The 17,541-nt window shown below is 43.6% G+C and overlaps 1 protein-coding gene across 1 annotated transcript in view; it reads right to left on the reverse strand.

Moving 5' to 3' along the window:
• Positions 1-846: 846 nt before the first annotated feature.
• Positions 847-17,541, reverse strand: part of C21H3orf52 (chromosome 21 C3orf52 homolog) — a 31,661-nt gene continuing 14,966 nt past the window's right edge. Inside the window, exons 3-6 of the mRNA XM_030801682.1 lie at positions 16,336-16,463; positions 9,445-9,515; positions 5,914-6,095; positions 847-2,420 (exon numbers count right to left, since the gene is read on the reverse strand). Coding sequence (XP_030657542.1) covers positions 2,416-2,420; positions 5,914-6,095; positions 9,445-9,515; positions 16,336-16,463 — 386 coding nt within the window. The 3' untranslated portion in view covers positions 847-2,415. The remainder of the gene's footprint in view (positions 2,421-5,913; positions 6,096-9,444; positions 9,516-16,335; positions 16,464-17,541) is intronic.

The raw sequence follows: 17,541 nt of genomic DNA on the forward strand, positions 1-17,541 counted from the left end.
TGTTTCATCTGTACTGATCCTGACTCCTTAATAAGACTAACAGATTCTTTTTTTATTGTTGTCTTCTCCATTAATATCCCCACAGCCTTCTATAAAACACACCATTTTTTTTCAAATCTGTAGAAGTAAATTAAATTGAAAGGCAAAAAAGAATCAGACATATGGCTGGAATTTTTGTTGGCAGAGGAACAGAAGCAGGTTCTGCTGATATGGCTGTTGCCATTCTACCCATATCTAAGTGACATCCAGAGAAGAGCAGTTTTCTTCTCAAATCCTTCAATTATTGAAACCTCACTATGTACCAGGCATTATGCTCATCATAATGTTGTGTGATGACCAGTAGATTTATCTCCTACAGCAGAACAGTGCATTCGCAAGGGCCATTTTTTTTTTCAAACCCCGCCAAATATGTTAGTCACAAAGGTTAGTTTTTTTCCATATCATCTGGGCAGAAAAGTCAAACCTATGGAAAGTCCTCTCTATGACTCGCAAATGGTCAAAACCCGAGACAAGGTACTTGCATCTTGGTGCTTTCCAAAGCAGAAGGGAAGAACAAAACCAAATCCTGCCTCCAGACATGAACAGGCTGTTCCTTCAAGTCCAAGCCCTTTCAGATAGCAAGTCCTGCCAGAGAGGGCCTCAGAGAAAGAGGAGGGGATGGCCTCTGCCTGCTTTCGCTGGAACAGAGAGGAGAACCCAGGCTGCCCCAGCCAAACTTGGCTTCAACTTATTCACCCAGAAGAGGAAGCTGCCCTAAGGGAAATGAAAATATTATGTTCAACACCATTTACTGCAAAAAACAAACAAAAACCCTGCCCAAAGCTCGGCCAATGGGAATGCAACAGCACAGATGCAAAAATAATGTATTGTAAATGTTTTTAAATCATTCTCCATTAAAATTTTTCATTATTTTCTACAAAACACAAATACACTAAGGTTCACATTTGACATGTAAAACATAAAGAGGAAGAAGAGAAATCCACTAGTTTCACTAGTTTAAAGAACAATCACTAAAATGAGACAATGATCTATAGTACATGTATCTTCTAGTTAAATAGGAAAGCAAATTCACATTATCCAGAGTCCTGGGTCATAAAGAACTCAAGTCAAATCTAGTCTGAGGCTGACACTCTAGCTCGTGCCCACACACAGCTGCCCTTCACACTGACTTTAACCCAGGGCTGATTTAACTGACAGACAAGATCTCTCACGATACAGCACAAAACTCTTTCTCCTGGTAAATTTCTTTTCCCAACAAAACAAACACTTGGTTCCCTCACAACAGGCAATTCTGTATCTGTAGACAACCAACACAGTCGCTAATATTCCTCCTACCCCCCAAATAGCTGGCAAAAGCTTCCAACAGTTTATTTTCAAAGAAGAGTGGTTCTTCCTGTATCACAACCATCTGTAACAGGATACACAATCATTGCCTGAAGACACTGAGTCCTACAGGAAGGTTTGTAGCACTGGGCAACAAAAAGCCAATGCGTAATATCCAGAGCAGATGTTAAACAGCCTTAATGATTCTCTAATGAAAGTTTATAAAAATATAAATGGAGTGACTATCCAAAGTGATAGTAGTGTGCTCAAAACTCACAGGGACCCATATTTCCAAAAAGGGTGTTCAGGAATCACAGCAACAACAAGGAGCTGCAAAATAATGAAGAAACACATAGCTCCCGTCTGTAACTAGCTATATACATAGATTTCAAAGTAACCTTGGTGGTGTGCCTAAGGCTGGTTGGCTAAGATACTCAGGTACAGGTCGTAGAAGTAGACACAGAGCCACACTGCTGAGGTCTTCTAAAGTGCCTTCCTTTTCTTCACAGCCTGGCTTAGAGGTAGATCGAATCGAATGGTGGGAGGGGAGGAGGGTGATTTCAGTGAATAATTGGCTTAGTCTTCCTAACCTGGCTGTCTGCCTCTCCCTGCTCTACCAGCTCATGCTTATGCGATCCCACCTAAAAGAAGGCAGTGCACCTCTGCACTAAAGAAAAAGTAGCCCAGGTGGGTGGAGTGCTTCAAGAATAGCAGTGAGCCATGATCACGCCACCGCACTCCAGCCTAAGCGACAGAACGAGACCCTGTCTCAAAAAACAAAACAAAATAAAAACAAATAGAATACCAGTGACCTCCCACAGTGGGACATACCCGCTGACCCTATCGCCCCCACCCTAGCTGGCTTCCTGCCTTTGTCAAGACTGGACCCAGCTGAAGCAGTGCTCGGGAGCTGTTTTACTGGGCTTGGAGCCAGACTGCAGAATCAGGAGAGAAAGGAGTCTCCACCCCTCTGGTTGTTGCTGGTGCTTCTGTATTAATCCACAGAATCTTTTCTGCAAAACAGAGTGAATTCCCTTCATCTCCAGGACTCAGTGGAGCACTGCTTTCAGACACAGACCAGCCTCCATCACTTCATTCTAAAAAGAAAACACAGATGAACAAAAGTTACTGATTTTTAAAACCATTATTAAATGCTTGTGTTTTTATTTCATTTCATTAAGTTTTAGCATAAAATCTTAGATAAAATTGCAAGGTTTATACATTCCTAACAGAGGAAATTTAGTCTTCAGTACACACACACACACACACACACACACACACACTGCTCTGAATACATTTCAAAAGGCAAATCACACTTATTGTTTCTTATTTGTTTGGGTAGGATGCATGAGAAATAATTTTGATGATGTGGTTTTTGGGTGCTGAAGACATTTTAACATTCAGTCCCTTTTCATAATCTAACCATAAAGTCTAAAATTTCCGTTTCTAAAATGTGTAAAATATACTGTGAGAAATTCTGATGAGAGAAACGGTGTGAACCCTACGGCACAGGTGCAGGTGCAGATGCAGATGCAAAGCCCCAAGCAGACACAACACAGGGGGAGCCCGCCGGGGTCTACAGACCAGCAGTCCAGCCTCACTACCACAGGACCAACAAGATTCACTATTCTCCCTACCTGGGGCTTTTTCCTCTTCTCTCTCACAAAAATCCTGGTTTTGCCTTTTTTCCCTACTCAGTCTACCAGCTGACTCCTTCCCATGTGAGAACAGTACCAAGTACCTCCTCTGTGTCCAAAATAACTCATGATGCTGACCTATTCTTTGACCTTTGTAAAACAGACTTCCCCCTCCTAGCCCAGGGCCCCACTCATCTAGGAGGTAAAGAAGATCAAAGATAGGGAAGGGTGAGGGACGATGGACTTAAAAAATTCCTTTATCATTATATTTTAAGGAAAGTTTTTATTTTTATAAGGCATCCCAATATGCATGCAGTCAGGTCAAAATAATCGCCATATTTCCAAATTAGAGAATGAAAAGCAAACACACACAAAACCCCTCAGGAATCTAAATTGCAATCTAATTTTGGATTCTGCTTCTAAAGTGCACATTTACAAACCCCAAATGGACCACAGGCTGGGCTCAGGGAAATACTTGGAATCCCTGAAATCGTCTGTACAATTTTGTGTTGTGGGGAGAAGTAGGTACATTTTTTTTTTCCTGGGGAGAAGGTACACAGCTGTCTTCAAATTCTGTAAGGGGCACACAAACCAATTTTAAGAATCTTTGTTCTTTGAAGACTAAGAACATTACCACTGTGGGAAACTAGTTGCCCAGGTAATCACAGGGCAGGGATAGTAATCTCCCAAGCCCACAGCCCATATGCACGTGGAAACTGGCATAAGAACTCACTCCATCCCTCTTGGTCCCTCCCAGGGCCCTGGACCTCTCCCTGACACATCTTCCCTTTCTCTAGAGTTTGCCTCTGAGCTCATCCCCCATCTGCCTGCATGCCTGCGATGAGTCCCTCTTCTTTCCTCACTTCCCAACTGCTTCTCTGTGCACCCTTCCCTTTGAGAGGGCAGTGACACTCACATTCTGAAAACATAAAATGGCTCAAATATTGCACATTGATGCTCTGCAAAGTGGGACACGGGGTCACAGAAAACCCCACATTTTCTCAGCATGTCCCGTCAGAAGAAATGTCTGAGAGAAAGCATGCAATTTCCAGAAGAGCAGAGACTTTGTTTCACTCACAGCTGCCTTCCCAGCACCTGCTGGAGCACCAAGCCCTGGGGAAGCAGCTGAGTCTCTTTGGCCAAGCTCAGGGTCTTCTGGGAGCCCTCCTCAGGCCTCACAAGCAGTCTGCCCTTTATCCTGTGCTGTTTGAACCTCTCAGCCTTGGAGGCCTCTTAAACCTTTCCTCAGACCTCTGCCCACCTCCCTGGCCTCCATTTGGAAAGAGCCAGTAACAATTTTTGCAAGGGGCCTAAGAAAATCAAGACCAACCACACCACAGCAGCAGCCCCCACAGGCATCGCAGGCCTCTTTACACAGGAGGAGGCTGAAGGTTTGTGGTTTTTTTTTTTTTCTTTTGAAACGGAGTTTCACTCTTGTCACCCAGGCTGGAGTGCAATGGCACGATCTCGGCTCACCGCAACCACCGCCCCCCAGGTTCAAGCGATTCTCCTGCCTCAGCCTCCCGAGTAGCTGGGATTACAAGCACCTGCCACCATGCCCAGCTAATTTTTGTATTTTTAGTAGAGATGGGGTTCCGCCATGTTGGCCAGGCTTGTCTCGAACTCCTGACCTCAGGTGATCCACCTGCCTCGGCCTCCCAAAGTGCTGGGATTACAGGCGTGAGCCACCACGCCTGGCCTTTTTTTTTTCTTTTTAAAATTCCTGTAATTGGGGCACAGTCTCTTCACTCCACACACATGTAGTGTCTGCCTGACCCACAGACACACTTTATTCAGGATGCTCTGTTAGGAAGATCTCCAGTTATGAGACTTTTCCAGTGAGCTAAAATTTGGCCTTCTGAATGGCATTCTTAAGAACTGTTTTACATAACGTTCTGCCTTCTTAGGCCAACATTACTCTTGCCTCTCATCCTCAAGAAACAGTGTCATCATCATAATAAACACCTTGTCTTGTACTATGCACCAACACTTGTGCTTTTCACCCCCCCGTTCCAGGCTTTTGATTCTAGACCGTTAATGCACCTGCTGCCAACCACAACTACTCCTAATTTGCCTTTCATTCATTCAACTAGTATTTACCGAGAACCTACTAATGTGGAGAAAGTGATTCTGATGGACTGGGGATGAGGACATAAAATATTCAAGATTGTTGGCATTATGGGCTAAATAAGAGCAAACAAGCCTCCGAGCGAGGTATCAGAAAGTGAGATCAGCAGCAAAGGCCAGAGCTTCACTACAAAGCAATGGAAGGACATTGTGAGGGCTTGAAGCCATTTGGCCTTCTGACCTTCCTTTCTGTGAGGTTTTGTTCCAAGTGTCAAAAGTTCTCAGATTCTGATAAATGGGGTGTTTGTTACATTTATTAAACAACGTATCTATTTCCTTGTTCTGTTCTTCATTTTAAAAGTTGACGAGTAAATTTGTCATCATTTTCTAAGGAAAGGAATAAACTTGTCTTTGTATACCCCTCTATTAATTTCTTAATGGTCTCAGTGGCCTTCAACAGAAAAAGAAATAGGTTCCCCATATTGAGATACTCTTTCAGCAATTTAGCTGTATCATTTATTTCCAATTCTTCAATTCTTACTTCTCTTGTGAAATCATGTTGTAAAGTAGGATACAGGGCTTAGAATGTGGGTGAACTGCATGAGGAAACATGTAGCAATGTTCATCTTTATAGTTGAATCATCTTTTCCATAATTGCTCCCCAACTACACTGTCTAATTATGGAGGGCACGGACTGTGTAGCCTCCACAGAGAGGGGAACATCACCTCACAGCAACACCATGTGCTGAGGGGATGAGTGAATAAATGAATAGTCTGACACAGTACCAAGTCACCACAGTTGCCAAATCGAACCAAGCCAATTTGACCCTAATCTGGTTCACCTGTTTACTGTCACAACTCTGACTTCTTTACTTGCTCTACTTACCACAGAGCAAGAGTGACGCTGGATCAAGCCCCAGACTCTCACAACCAGGTATATTCTGATCATGGAAATCCTGTAGCAAAATGCCCAGCACCAACTCCTCACTCATCATATACTTCATAAAATTTTCATCATCTGATGGAACCCCAAATTGCAGGTCATACATTACTGTGGCATTTTCACCACTGAAAGGCAAACCAGAGACATTAAAACATAAACAGCATCATACTGCAACTCAAGACATGAATTTAAGCAATAACTTTTTTTTTTTAGTTTTGCATGTTCTTCCAGTACAAAATAGCAAAGAATGTTCTGTCCTGGAAGAACATACGGTCCTATAAGAATCCTCTTCCATAGATTCATCACAAAAAGTTGAGGTGATCCTAACCTCCTCCTTCCACCCAGTACCCATCGTCTAGGGATCCACTGGGAGAGGCCGTCAGAGGGAGAGGTGCAGCCCATCTCTGGTCAAGATGCTGAGAAGATCCCAGGCTTGACCCATCATCTGTCCCAACCCCAGCCTTCATCCCTTAAGGCAAGCCAGGGAAGCCTCCCCTTTTCTCCACACACATTCCTTCTTCATGTTCTCAGCATTGGCCCCACAAAGGTGTGCCAGGGATATTTAGTTTAACCATTATTTGACCTATGAAAATGTTTAAGGCACAGCCAAAGTTTCCTACCATTGGCTGGGTCCAGAACTTCTGAACATTGACAGAGACCACCCTATGTATCAGCAACAAATCAGGCTTCCCTAGTTTGTCCCCAAAGTGAGAAACTTTTCTGTCCCATTTCCAGAGGCCCCCAGAGCAAGATAACCAAGTCCTGTAACTCTCAGTAATGGGACCTAAGGAAAGGGAATTTTCATCTTCCTAGAACATTTTTTCCCATTTCCAAAATAAAAATAATCAAGGGCTACCCTCCATTAATTAGTGTCTAATGCTACTCTTTAAATGCTACTTCAACATTTGGTTTTTTCATAGTTATCCTATAACTTTTGTTCAAGATGGGCCAGATTAAAAACCAGCAATAAAATAATGAGCAGGAGGCCACATCTGAGACTATCACCTTGGGGAAGTTTTGCAGATGCACCAGTCCCATTAGTGTGAATCAGGCCACTGCCCTTGCTAAGGATAGGCAAAGAGCTCCCACTTCTGGCCACAGGTCACATAGGCCGATACTCTTGGATCTTACAAGGTGGCTGACAATTGAGTTTATAAACTCTACTACGGCTGGGAGATGTGCCAGATCCTGCAGATCAAATGAATAATGGAGAGTCAGGACTCTGAAGAAACTCATAGTTTCAAGGATGCCACTACAGGAGGGCCGAAAAATGCACTTTCAAACTGCAATCCAGCTACCCTAGTTTGCAGGTGTCATAACTTGTTCCCTGAGCTCTGCCCTCTAATTATCGCTAATGATGATCAACACCTACACAGCCAGCCACCCTGCATTCCCAGGGGCAAGGACTTGGGCTGGCTAATGAAGAGGGCCAGAGTCTGACTTTCAGAAGACTAGGTCAGAAGCTGAAGGGGAAAATCAGGCCACCTAGCCTGGCCTGGCCAGCCCATCCTAATCCCCCATGGAAGGTCACAGGGTAAATTTACATAAGGCTATTTTGAGAAAAGAGCAATTTTCAGGGCCTTTCGCTCAGCTGTACACCACTGGAGTGAGTCTAGCAGCCAATAAACCAAAGGGCATTTTTCCAGGTTCTAGCTGGGCCAGTCCAGGGCTGAGGTCACGATGCCCCTGTAGACACAAACGCATGTGCCAGGGATTTAGCCGCCTCCCGCCCATGTGCAGCAGCATCCTTTGGGAAGCAATGGTTTTTCCTCCTCAATTCAATACTTTAGAACCTCTGTCTGGACTTCTTGAAATAAAGTGCAGAGATGTCACTGTAAGTACCATGTACATTGCGTCTGTTTTGTTTTGTCTTCTTTGAGTCTCTCTGTGTCACAGGCTGGAGTGCAATGGTGCCATCTCAACTCACTGCAAACTGCAGCTCCCTGGTTCAAGCAATTCTCCTGCCTCAGCCTCCCAAGTAGCTGGGTTTACAGGCACGTGCCACCAGGCCCAGCTAATTTTTGTATTTTTAGTAGAGACAGGGTTTCACCATGTTGGCCAGGATGCTCTCAATCTCATGACCTCGTGATCTGCCTGCCTCGGCCTCCCAAAGTACTGGGATTACAGGTGTGAGCCACCATGCCCAGCCCATTGGGGGTCTTTAAAGAAGGAGATCAAAGGCAGCCTGCACCATATGTATCTGTAGACTTCAAGTCTGTTTGGTCCCACACCATGGTGCTACCTACCGCCTGCTTTACGTGCCTCCCCTCCCAGGTCTGCTAATATTAGGGTTTGGAGAACTTATAGTTTGAAAGGGGAATCTCAATATAATACAACTTTTGATGGTCATATTCCAGAGACATCTCAGGCATAATGGATAATGAAGCTTTGATGTAAATTTTAAGTCATCTCCAATAGTCCCAATGATGTAAAAGGATAATAAACGGACTCTACACACATACACCCTGATGCCTACATCTCAAGAACATTAAAGATGAGGAGGAAATTTAAAAAATAAAAAATACATATGGGTGTGTATATCCTATGTGTGTGTAGTATCTGTGGTGCCTATGGTAGATACATGAACAGAAGTAATTACACTCAACTCTTGACAGCTATTAACTCCATGGAAGGGAATGGAATTAGTTATTGGTGGTGGCAGTGGAGAAGAAAGGAGGCAGAAGGTAGACTTTTCCTGTGCATATCTCTTTATGTCTTCTTTTTTTAATTTTTATTTATTTTTATTTTTTTGACAGAGTCTCGCTCTGTCTGTCACTCAGGCTGGAGTGCAGTGGCACAATCTCGGCTCACTGCAACCTCCCCTCCCAAATTCAAGAGGTTCTCCTGCCTCGGCCTCCTGAGTAGCTGGGATTAGAGGCACCCACCAACACACCTGGCTAATTTTTGTATTTTTAGTAGAGACGGGGTTTCACCACGTTGGCCAGGCTAGTATTGAACTCCTGACCTCAAGTGATCCACCCGCCTTGGCCTTGGCCTCCCAAAGTGCTGGGATTACAGGCATGAGCCACCACGCCCGGCCCCTCTTTACATCTTTAATACTAAACAAGGAGAATGTACTCCTGTATTACTTGTGCTCCTCAAAAGCAAATGCCTATACATATATCACTCACATCACAGCACGACCTGAGATCTATTTCTACTTCTACCCTTAGCTTATTTGAGCATTCATTGTTAAACAGGAATGGTTTACCTGGGACTGGCTTTTCCTCTCTTTTGTGTGGCCCTGGTTGAATCATACCATTAATCTGGGCTTCCTTTTTCTCATTTGTAAAATAAGGGAGTTGAGCCTGTTGGTGTAAAAGACCTTCCCAGCACTGACATTCTGTGATTCTATTACAGGTTCCCTTCATGCTCTGAGGCTCTGGGAATCCCTGCTAGGTAAATGCTGAAGGGTAGGGTGGGGGGATCTCTTTCCAGAGAAAGAGAGCAAAATGTAATGTTCCACACTCTTACCTGAAGTCCACTATTTTAACTGAAGTAAAATAACGACTCAGAGAGGGCGATGTACTGTACACATCTGTGAGCTAAAACAAACAGAAGCAAATTAAACCACACACATTACTGACAGATCATATTACACATCACCTGACAAAGCAAAACTGTTTCTAAGGCAGAGGAGATTCCACTCTAGCCTGGAATCAACTTATCTGGAAGCTCTGGATCAAGAATTGAGCCCACCATAAACCAAAACTCAAGTTAATGCTACTTCAAAAGAACTCCATTTATAAGGACCAAATGACTCAGCTTCTCTCAGAAGTTGCACTGGCACCCTGTGGCCGTAGTGGTGAGAATGTCAGCAGCTGGAGCCCACACAGACCTCACAGACCATGGGAAGGAGAGAAGAGAAGACCCCAAAATGGCTGCTGGACAGCAGCAGCACAGACCACTTAGCACCTGGGACATTGCTTAGCCCAGGGCTTCTTTCTCCCTTCTCCAGAGCTTCAGTGTAAAGACAAACAGCCATGCTAAGCCATGGGTCTAGCACATCCCCTGGACAAAGAGACAAAGAGGGGAACTGCAAAAATATGGAGGCTTTATTTTATGCATGAAATATTGCAAGCATCATAAAAAATAATGACACCTGTGTTTCCACTACCTAGCTTTCATGTCTTCACATTTGCTATACTGGGTTCGGCCCTTTAATTTAAGAAACAAAATAAAGCTAAAGTGACTCCTACATACTATTCAGTTCCTCCTCTCTCTCTTCCTTAGTACTAACCATCATTCTGAAGCTGGCACGCATCCTTTCTTTGCATATTTTTACAAATTACTACTTATTTATGTAATCATAACAAAATATAATTTGTGTTTTTATTCAAACAAAAGGCATCATATTCTACATAACCTTCTAAAACTTGCTTTTTTCACTCAAAATTACATTTAAGATTTACCCATAAAGTAAATCTCAATGAAAGGCGTTCACCTAACTCCTGCACAGATTTCCTTTAAATGAGTATACCAGCCTATCCACTCCTCTACTGACGATCACATGCACTATTCCCAATTTTCCCCTATCACAACTTATGCTGAAGCAATCATCCTTAATGTCTCCACGCATCTCTTCTTGGACACGCAGGAGTTTCCAATGGGCATATGCCAAGAAAAGGAATTGTTGGGTTTAAGGGTAGGTGCATTTCCAACTTCACAAAATTGTTCTCCCTTTCCCACCCCTCCCAGCAATGTATACATATCCATTTCACGTTGTTTTAATTTGTACTGCCTCGCCTACTAGTGAGGTTGAACATCTTTTCATATGTTTATTAACTCTTTGGGACTTCTCATCTCTGAATTTCTCACTCATTTCCTTTACTTCTCTTGGCTTGCTGTCTTTTTTTTTTTTTTTTTTTTTTTTTTTTGAGACGGAGTCTCGCTCTGTCGCCCAGGCTGGAGTGCAGTGGCGCGATCTCGGCTCACTGCAAGCTCCGCCTCCCGGGTTCACGCCATTCTCCTGCCTCAGCCTCTCCGAGTAGCTGGGACTACAGGCGCCCGCCACTACGCCCGGCTAATTTTTTTTTTGTATTTTTAGTAGAGACGGGGTTTCACCGTGGTCTCGATCTCTTGACCTTGTGATCCGCCTGCCTCGGCCTCCCAAAGTGCTGGGATTACAAGCGTGAGCCACCGCGCCCGGCCTATCTTTTTCTTATCTATCTGAAGTGGTTAGTTTCATATTCTGGATACTAGTTGTTGATATTACGTTACAAGTTTCTTTTCCCAGGCATTGAGTAGTTGTGTTTCAGAGATCTGAATCCTAAACTAGTAGTACTAGGAACATGTGCCATCCCCAGCTACAGCCATTATGGCTTAATGACCTATCACTTTTTTCAATAACAAGCAGTCGAACATACAAAAAACAGCAGTGCCCTATGGGGAGCTTACCCTGTTTCCCCTCAGCTCCAAATGGAATGTCAAGGACGCTGCACTTCCACAATACACTCCCATTTAACTCAACATATACAACCCATCTCTCAAAGAGAGAACAAAAGATGAGAGTGCCTGCTATTTCTGCTCTTCTAATCTTGTCATTATTGTTGTGATCTTTATAAAAACCTGGCAAAACAGGCATTAATATATCTCCCCTTTTTACTGGAAAATTAAACAGCACTCCATTCCATGAGATGAAGAAAACCTGTCCCAGTCACTGTGCTAGTAAATGGAGAAGCCAAAATTCAATCCTACGTGTTATGAACACTAAAAACCAGCTTCTTCCCATCTTACCACACTACCCAGTGAAGAAGAAATTGATACATATACAGTGAAGGAAAGTGTCTCCTGAATATCAAGGAGGAAAGACGCTTAAAGTGACAAAAACTTTCGGAGAAAATGACTGGGTCATCGTACAGCTCTTAAGCCCCAATGCACAGGATGTTGCCGATAGGCTGACAGTCATTTAGAAAACTCAGGAACTAGGAAAGCAGCTTTCACAGGGATGCTGTGATGGGGAGGAGGATGAGGATGCTGTAGAGGAGAATCTTTTCAAGCACTAATGTCAAGCACTCATGTCTCTCTCTTCCTTTTGGATTGAGCTTCCTATGGCAAGAGTGATATTTATCCTTCCTTCCTGTCTTCTCTGCTTCCTCCTTCTCTTCTTTCCTTTATTAATCTTTAGGGCCCAGCACAGTGTTTTGCACATAACAGACTTTCAGCAAATTTTTAAGTTAAAATTTTAAGGTAACATATGGAGTGGTCGACTAGGTCATTTTTAGTGTTCACTCGAAGATTCTTTTTGATCATGCTCCTCTGCTGTCCTTAGGACATATTTACATTTGGGGACCTGTTAGTCACACTGTCCACTTTTGGCCCAAAGAAGTGAAATAGGGGGGTTCCTCAACACTTAGTCTGGTGTCTCCCACACAATGTCTATGAGGCTTGGTGCAAACTGAGCAAGGAGTTCAGCGAGTTAATTAGCTGAGTCTGATGCAGGGGCTAATTAGAGACCAGCTTCCAGAATAAGAGAGGTGCCATCATTAACTCCTAACCCACGCACAGGGTGTGGTAGTTCACATGTAACTAACAGGCTGGCTTAAGCAGAGTAACGGCCCCAACCCTGAGAGAAAAACACTGTGGCAGTGACACATGGCAGGGCCTGTGTTTAGAAAAGTCAAGGGAAAGGGCATAAAGTTCCAGTACTGTGATATAATAACAGTATGTATACTGTTTAGTCTCCGCCCCAGTTCCTGGCACAGAATTCCTAAAACCCTTGTTACTTCCTGAGTGACAGGGGTGCCGGGTACATCTTTTACTCTAACATTTGGCCTTTACCCCAGCTCCTGACACAGACCTGCTCCTAAATCTCTTGCAGTTTCCTGGGTTATAGGAGTGTCTTTATTCCTGATGAGGCAACTCTTGGCGGGCTGCTGGATGGGGGCGGATCATCAGAAAGACCAAGCCGCAGCTAGAAGCTTGGAACTCTCAGCCAGTGTGGTGGAGTGGGATGGTGCACGCATGTAATCCCAGCAACTCGGGAGACTGAGGAGGGAGAATCGCTTGAGGCCAGGAGCTTGATATCAGCCCAGGCAATACAGTGAAAACTGTCTCAAGAAAAAAAAAAAAAAAAGAAGAAGAAGAAGAAATCTAAAGCTTTTGGCTCCACCTCCACCCCCATCCTCCGGAGCGGAGAGAGGCTGGAGAGCAAGCTAATAATCCATCATGCCGATGTGATGAAATCTCCATAAAAATCCCTAAAAGACAGAGTTTGGAGAGCTCCCAGGTGGCTGAACACATTTACAAGGGAGAGTGGCACACCTGAAAAGACATGGACACCCACGTTCCATCCCACATGTCCACCCTATGTACCTTTTCATCTGGCTTTTGATATCCTCTATTCTCTGCAGTGTGCCCATAAATGTAATGCTTCCCTGAGCTCTGTGAGCCATTCTAGCAAATAATCAAACCCAAGGCGGGGGGATTTTAGAAACCTCTGATTTGCAGCTGGTTGGTCAGAAGCACAAGTGACAACCTAGACTTGTAACTGGCATCTTTTTTTTTTTTTTTTGAAACGGAGTCTCGCTCTGTTGCCCAGGCTGGAGTGCAGGGGTACAGTCTCGGCTCACTGCAAGCTCCGCCTCCCAGGTTCACACCATTCTCTTGCCTCAGCCTCCCGCAACTGGCATCTTAAATGAGGGAAGTTTTGTGGGGCTGAACCCTTAAACTGTGGGGTCTGCACTAACTCCAGGCAGATCATGTCAGAATTGAACTGGATTGCAAGACATCCAGCTGGTGGCAGATAATTGGTTGGTGTGGAAACACACACACACACACCCACACACATACGTGGCCAAAGAATTGTTCTGCATTGAATGTGGGTATAGAGAAAAAAATAGTTTTTCCTCCACAAATACCCACTTCCATTTACCTTTTATATCCAGAAACTTCTGAAACTTGACCTAATGGAAGAAAGGAGTTATTAACCTGACAATAAGACAGCAGTACCTTTAGGTGCTAATTTTTGTTCCTGAGCATATTTGGTTGATGAATGAAGGGCAGGAATCTGTCACCTCACTATGTCTTACTTTGATCATCTGTAAATAAGATAATTCTTTTAAAATGTTTCTCAAGTTATTTTTACGTAATCTCATTTGCACCTGAGGTATACAGAGAACGTGCACTGGTTTCCATTTATCAGAGAAGAAACTGGCTCAAAGGAATCTGTGGACCCACCACAGCCATCGATGTCAGTCCCTGTTCCTTTGCCACTACCTAGTGATGAGCTCAAAATACCCACAGAATTTCCTCATATCTGACTCTGTGCAAGATATATGGTTGTAAAATGAAAAATGAACATTCATTTACCTTTGAAATAGACAGTCTACTCTGCAACAGGTGACACATGTGGATGCTGACTCATCTTATTTCTGCTCAGCAAATGCAAAACCTCTCCATTAAAAAAGCAGCCAAGAGGAAAGTAACAAGAAGTGTCTCACTCAGCAACTTGCCCCAGGAAGCAGTTGGAAGGAAACGAGAAAAGGGAGCTGAAGATAAGACATAAATGAAGAGACTTCAGGGATTTGAGGGAAAGGGTGGTGGGGGTGAGGGATGAAAGATGACAAATTGGGTACAGTATACACTGCTTGGGTAATGGGTACACCCAAATCTCAGAAATCACCACTAAAGAACTTATTCATGTAACCAAATCCCACCTGGTCCCCCAAAACCTATGGAAATAAAAAATAAAAATAAATAAATAAATTTAAACAACCTAAAAAAATTTAAAGATATAAATGAAGAGAAGGAGAAAGAGAAACCTGGAGTAATCATCACAGGATACCAACTCCTGTGATAAAAGAAGCAATTAAATCTCATGCATGGGTACCCAGAAGCTGACTCTGATGTGACCTGGATGGAATCGCCTCTTCAGGGGCTTTTGTAGGAATCAAATCAAATGGAAGTTAGATAAACAGCACTCACTCCATTCAACCTAGCAATGACAGAGAAGAATCTAATGGAGGGCAGGCTGCTCTTGCCTAGACTTTCTTATCAAAATTTCTGGATCTGGCTGTGAACCACCCTGTCTTTGATAGGATGATCAGGATGCCCCACCCAACCGTCCTGGTCTGGCTGCAGAGCTTCCACCTTCCACAGAGGGTTCATTCTCGTGGGTTTCTCACCTCATGACCGACACCACCATCCATCTGCCCAATCACTTAACCGGAGCTTGGAGTCATGCTCTCCTCACCACCACCCAATCAGTCACAGACTCTTGTTGAGTAAGAATACCTCTTAAATCTCACGCAAATCTTCCTTATTTTCCTGACACTGCCCTGGTTCAAGCCTCCCTCATTTCTCACCTGGACCATTGTAACACCTTCTAACTGATCTCTTCCTCCTGGCTTTCTCCACCAAAACACAGAAAGGCTAAAAGGAAAAATCTAACTGTGTCAATCTGCTGACTAAAATATTTTGGTGCCTTACTGAAGAGTGGGAAAGCCTTCATGACCTGACCCCTGCCTTCCTTTTTAGCCTCATCTCTGCAAGCTGTCACCACAAAGCATGGGAAGGCCACAGTACACTACTTTGCAGATCCTTTAATGTCCCATGCTTTTTTATTTAGAACATTCCTACCTCATTTCAAAACTCATCCTGAGCATCACTTCACTAAACAGGCCTTTCATGCCTTCATCTTCACCTCAGGTAGCTCAGATGCCCCTCCTTCGCCGTTGTAAAACACACTAGAACTTATCACACTATTATAAAACTATCTTTTTAGTTACTTCCTGTGCTTGGACTGTGAGACCACTGAAGGCACAGACAATGTGGCCCTGTCACTTGGCATGCTGTCTAGCACATTACAGACCCTCAATGAATACAACAGGTTGAATTAAATATAGGACCTGAGGTAGTAAAAGAATAGTGTCCTCCAGCATTTATGCAGCTGGAGGCCAGGACTCTTCTCTCTGGCTTTGCACTACAGTAAACACATTTACTTACTTTTTTAACAAAGTTTTATTTTAGGCTCAGGAGAATACATGTGCATGTTTGTTATATAGGTAAACTCATGTCATGGCGGTTTGTTGTACAGATTATTTCGTCACCCAGGTACTAAGCCTAGTACCCAATAGTTATTTTTTTTTCTGCTCCTCTCCCTCTTCCCACCCTCCGCCCTTAAGTAGGCCCCAGTGTCTGTTCCTCTCTTCGTGTCCACGTGTTCTTATCATTTAGCTTCCACTTGTAAGTGAGAACATGTGGTATTTGGTCATAAAATATATTTATAAGCATCATTTTCTGCTAAAATCCAGACAAAGAATCCAAAATTGAAGCTACTTACTCTATAGCTGTATGCCAATTATTCTAGCAAAGCTCATATTCTAATGTCAAGAACTCCTTAGGCAATACATAAGATGGAATTACCCTTTCGGTGAGCAGGTGAGGCAATTCCTCTTGAGCAACACACTCCTCTGGAATCTTCAGCATGACGAAGAATGTTTTATTTGATGATAATTCAAGTATTTCATTTTCATCTTCATCAACATAAGTTACTAAAGAGAGTAGGGGAGGTGGAAATGAAAAACAAAAGTAAACACCTGCATATAATAATAAACTTATTTATTCCATTGACTGCCATACTTAAACATAACTATGACCATCAAGGGTAAAGGCTGAACACAGCAAGCAAGTATAAGCAGAAATGCTTTCTCCACTCAGTAAAATTGAGTAATACAGGAGTTTGCCTCCATCAAAATAAAAAGTTTGTTTTATGGCAAAGGGTTCTCAGATCCCACTGAATACAGACTTGGGAAAGGGCCCAAGGGAGTAGGAAGAATATGAACTTCCTTATTAGACTGAACCTGCAGCTTAGCTAGGTACACAGGTGTCAAGGCAGGTACTGGGAGACAGTGGGAGTGGCTAAACTATACTCAGAGCCCCAGGGTGTGTAGGAATTACATTCCTGGGACAATTAGTTATGTGTTGCTGCTTGTGTTTAATGACTGCTATCTAATTGATTTTTAAGTAGTTGGAACTAAAGGAAAATCACACAAAGTGAGGAGCCAGGCGCCAGAAGCTAGCACTAGGGTGCTAATTATGCTCCCCTGGCTCCAGGCCAGCCTCACCAGCTGGCCCCACACAGGAGACCACCTCTCTGGCCCTGAGAAAGGCGTAGGAGGGAGGAACCAGGTGCTTATATTGCCATAGACTTTAAGACCATAGTGAAATAAATTCAGTGTTTGAGATGGAAGGACAGGTAAAAAGGAGGAAGATTCCTGGTATTCCTGTTACTTATTCTGTGAGGACATCTGGAGATATGAGGCAATAGGAGCAAGGAATGTGCAGAAAAGGTTAATATAGCAGGTCTGAGATTGCTAGCATAAGAAATGCCTCCTCGAAATTGGTCCTGGCTGGTGTCTGAGAACCTGGATTTTCCACTGATGAGAGGGGCTCACTGTGCCTCAACTGTTTGTACAATGTGGCTAACATCTCCTTTCCTTCTGACAGTCTGGATTTTTGGTGCATAGTAGGCAGAGGCTACGTACATGACCAACCTCCAGTGAAAACCCTGGGCACTGAATCTCTAATAAGCTTCCCTAGTAGATGAGATCTCACATGTGTTGTCACAGT

Source organism: Nomascus leucogenys, chromosome 21 (assembly GCF_006542625.1).
Source record: "Nomascus leucogenys isolate Asia chromosome 21, Asia_NLE_v1, whole genome shotgun sequence".
In the NCBI taxonomy this organism is placed as follows: domain Eukaryota; kingdom Metazoa; phylum Chordata; class Mammalia; order Primates; family Hylobatidae; genus Nomascus; species Nomascus leucogenys.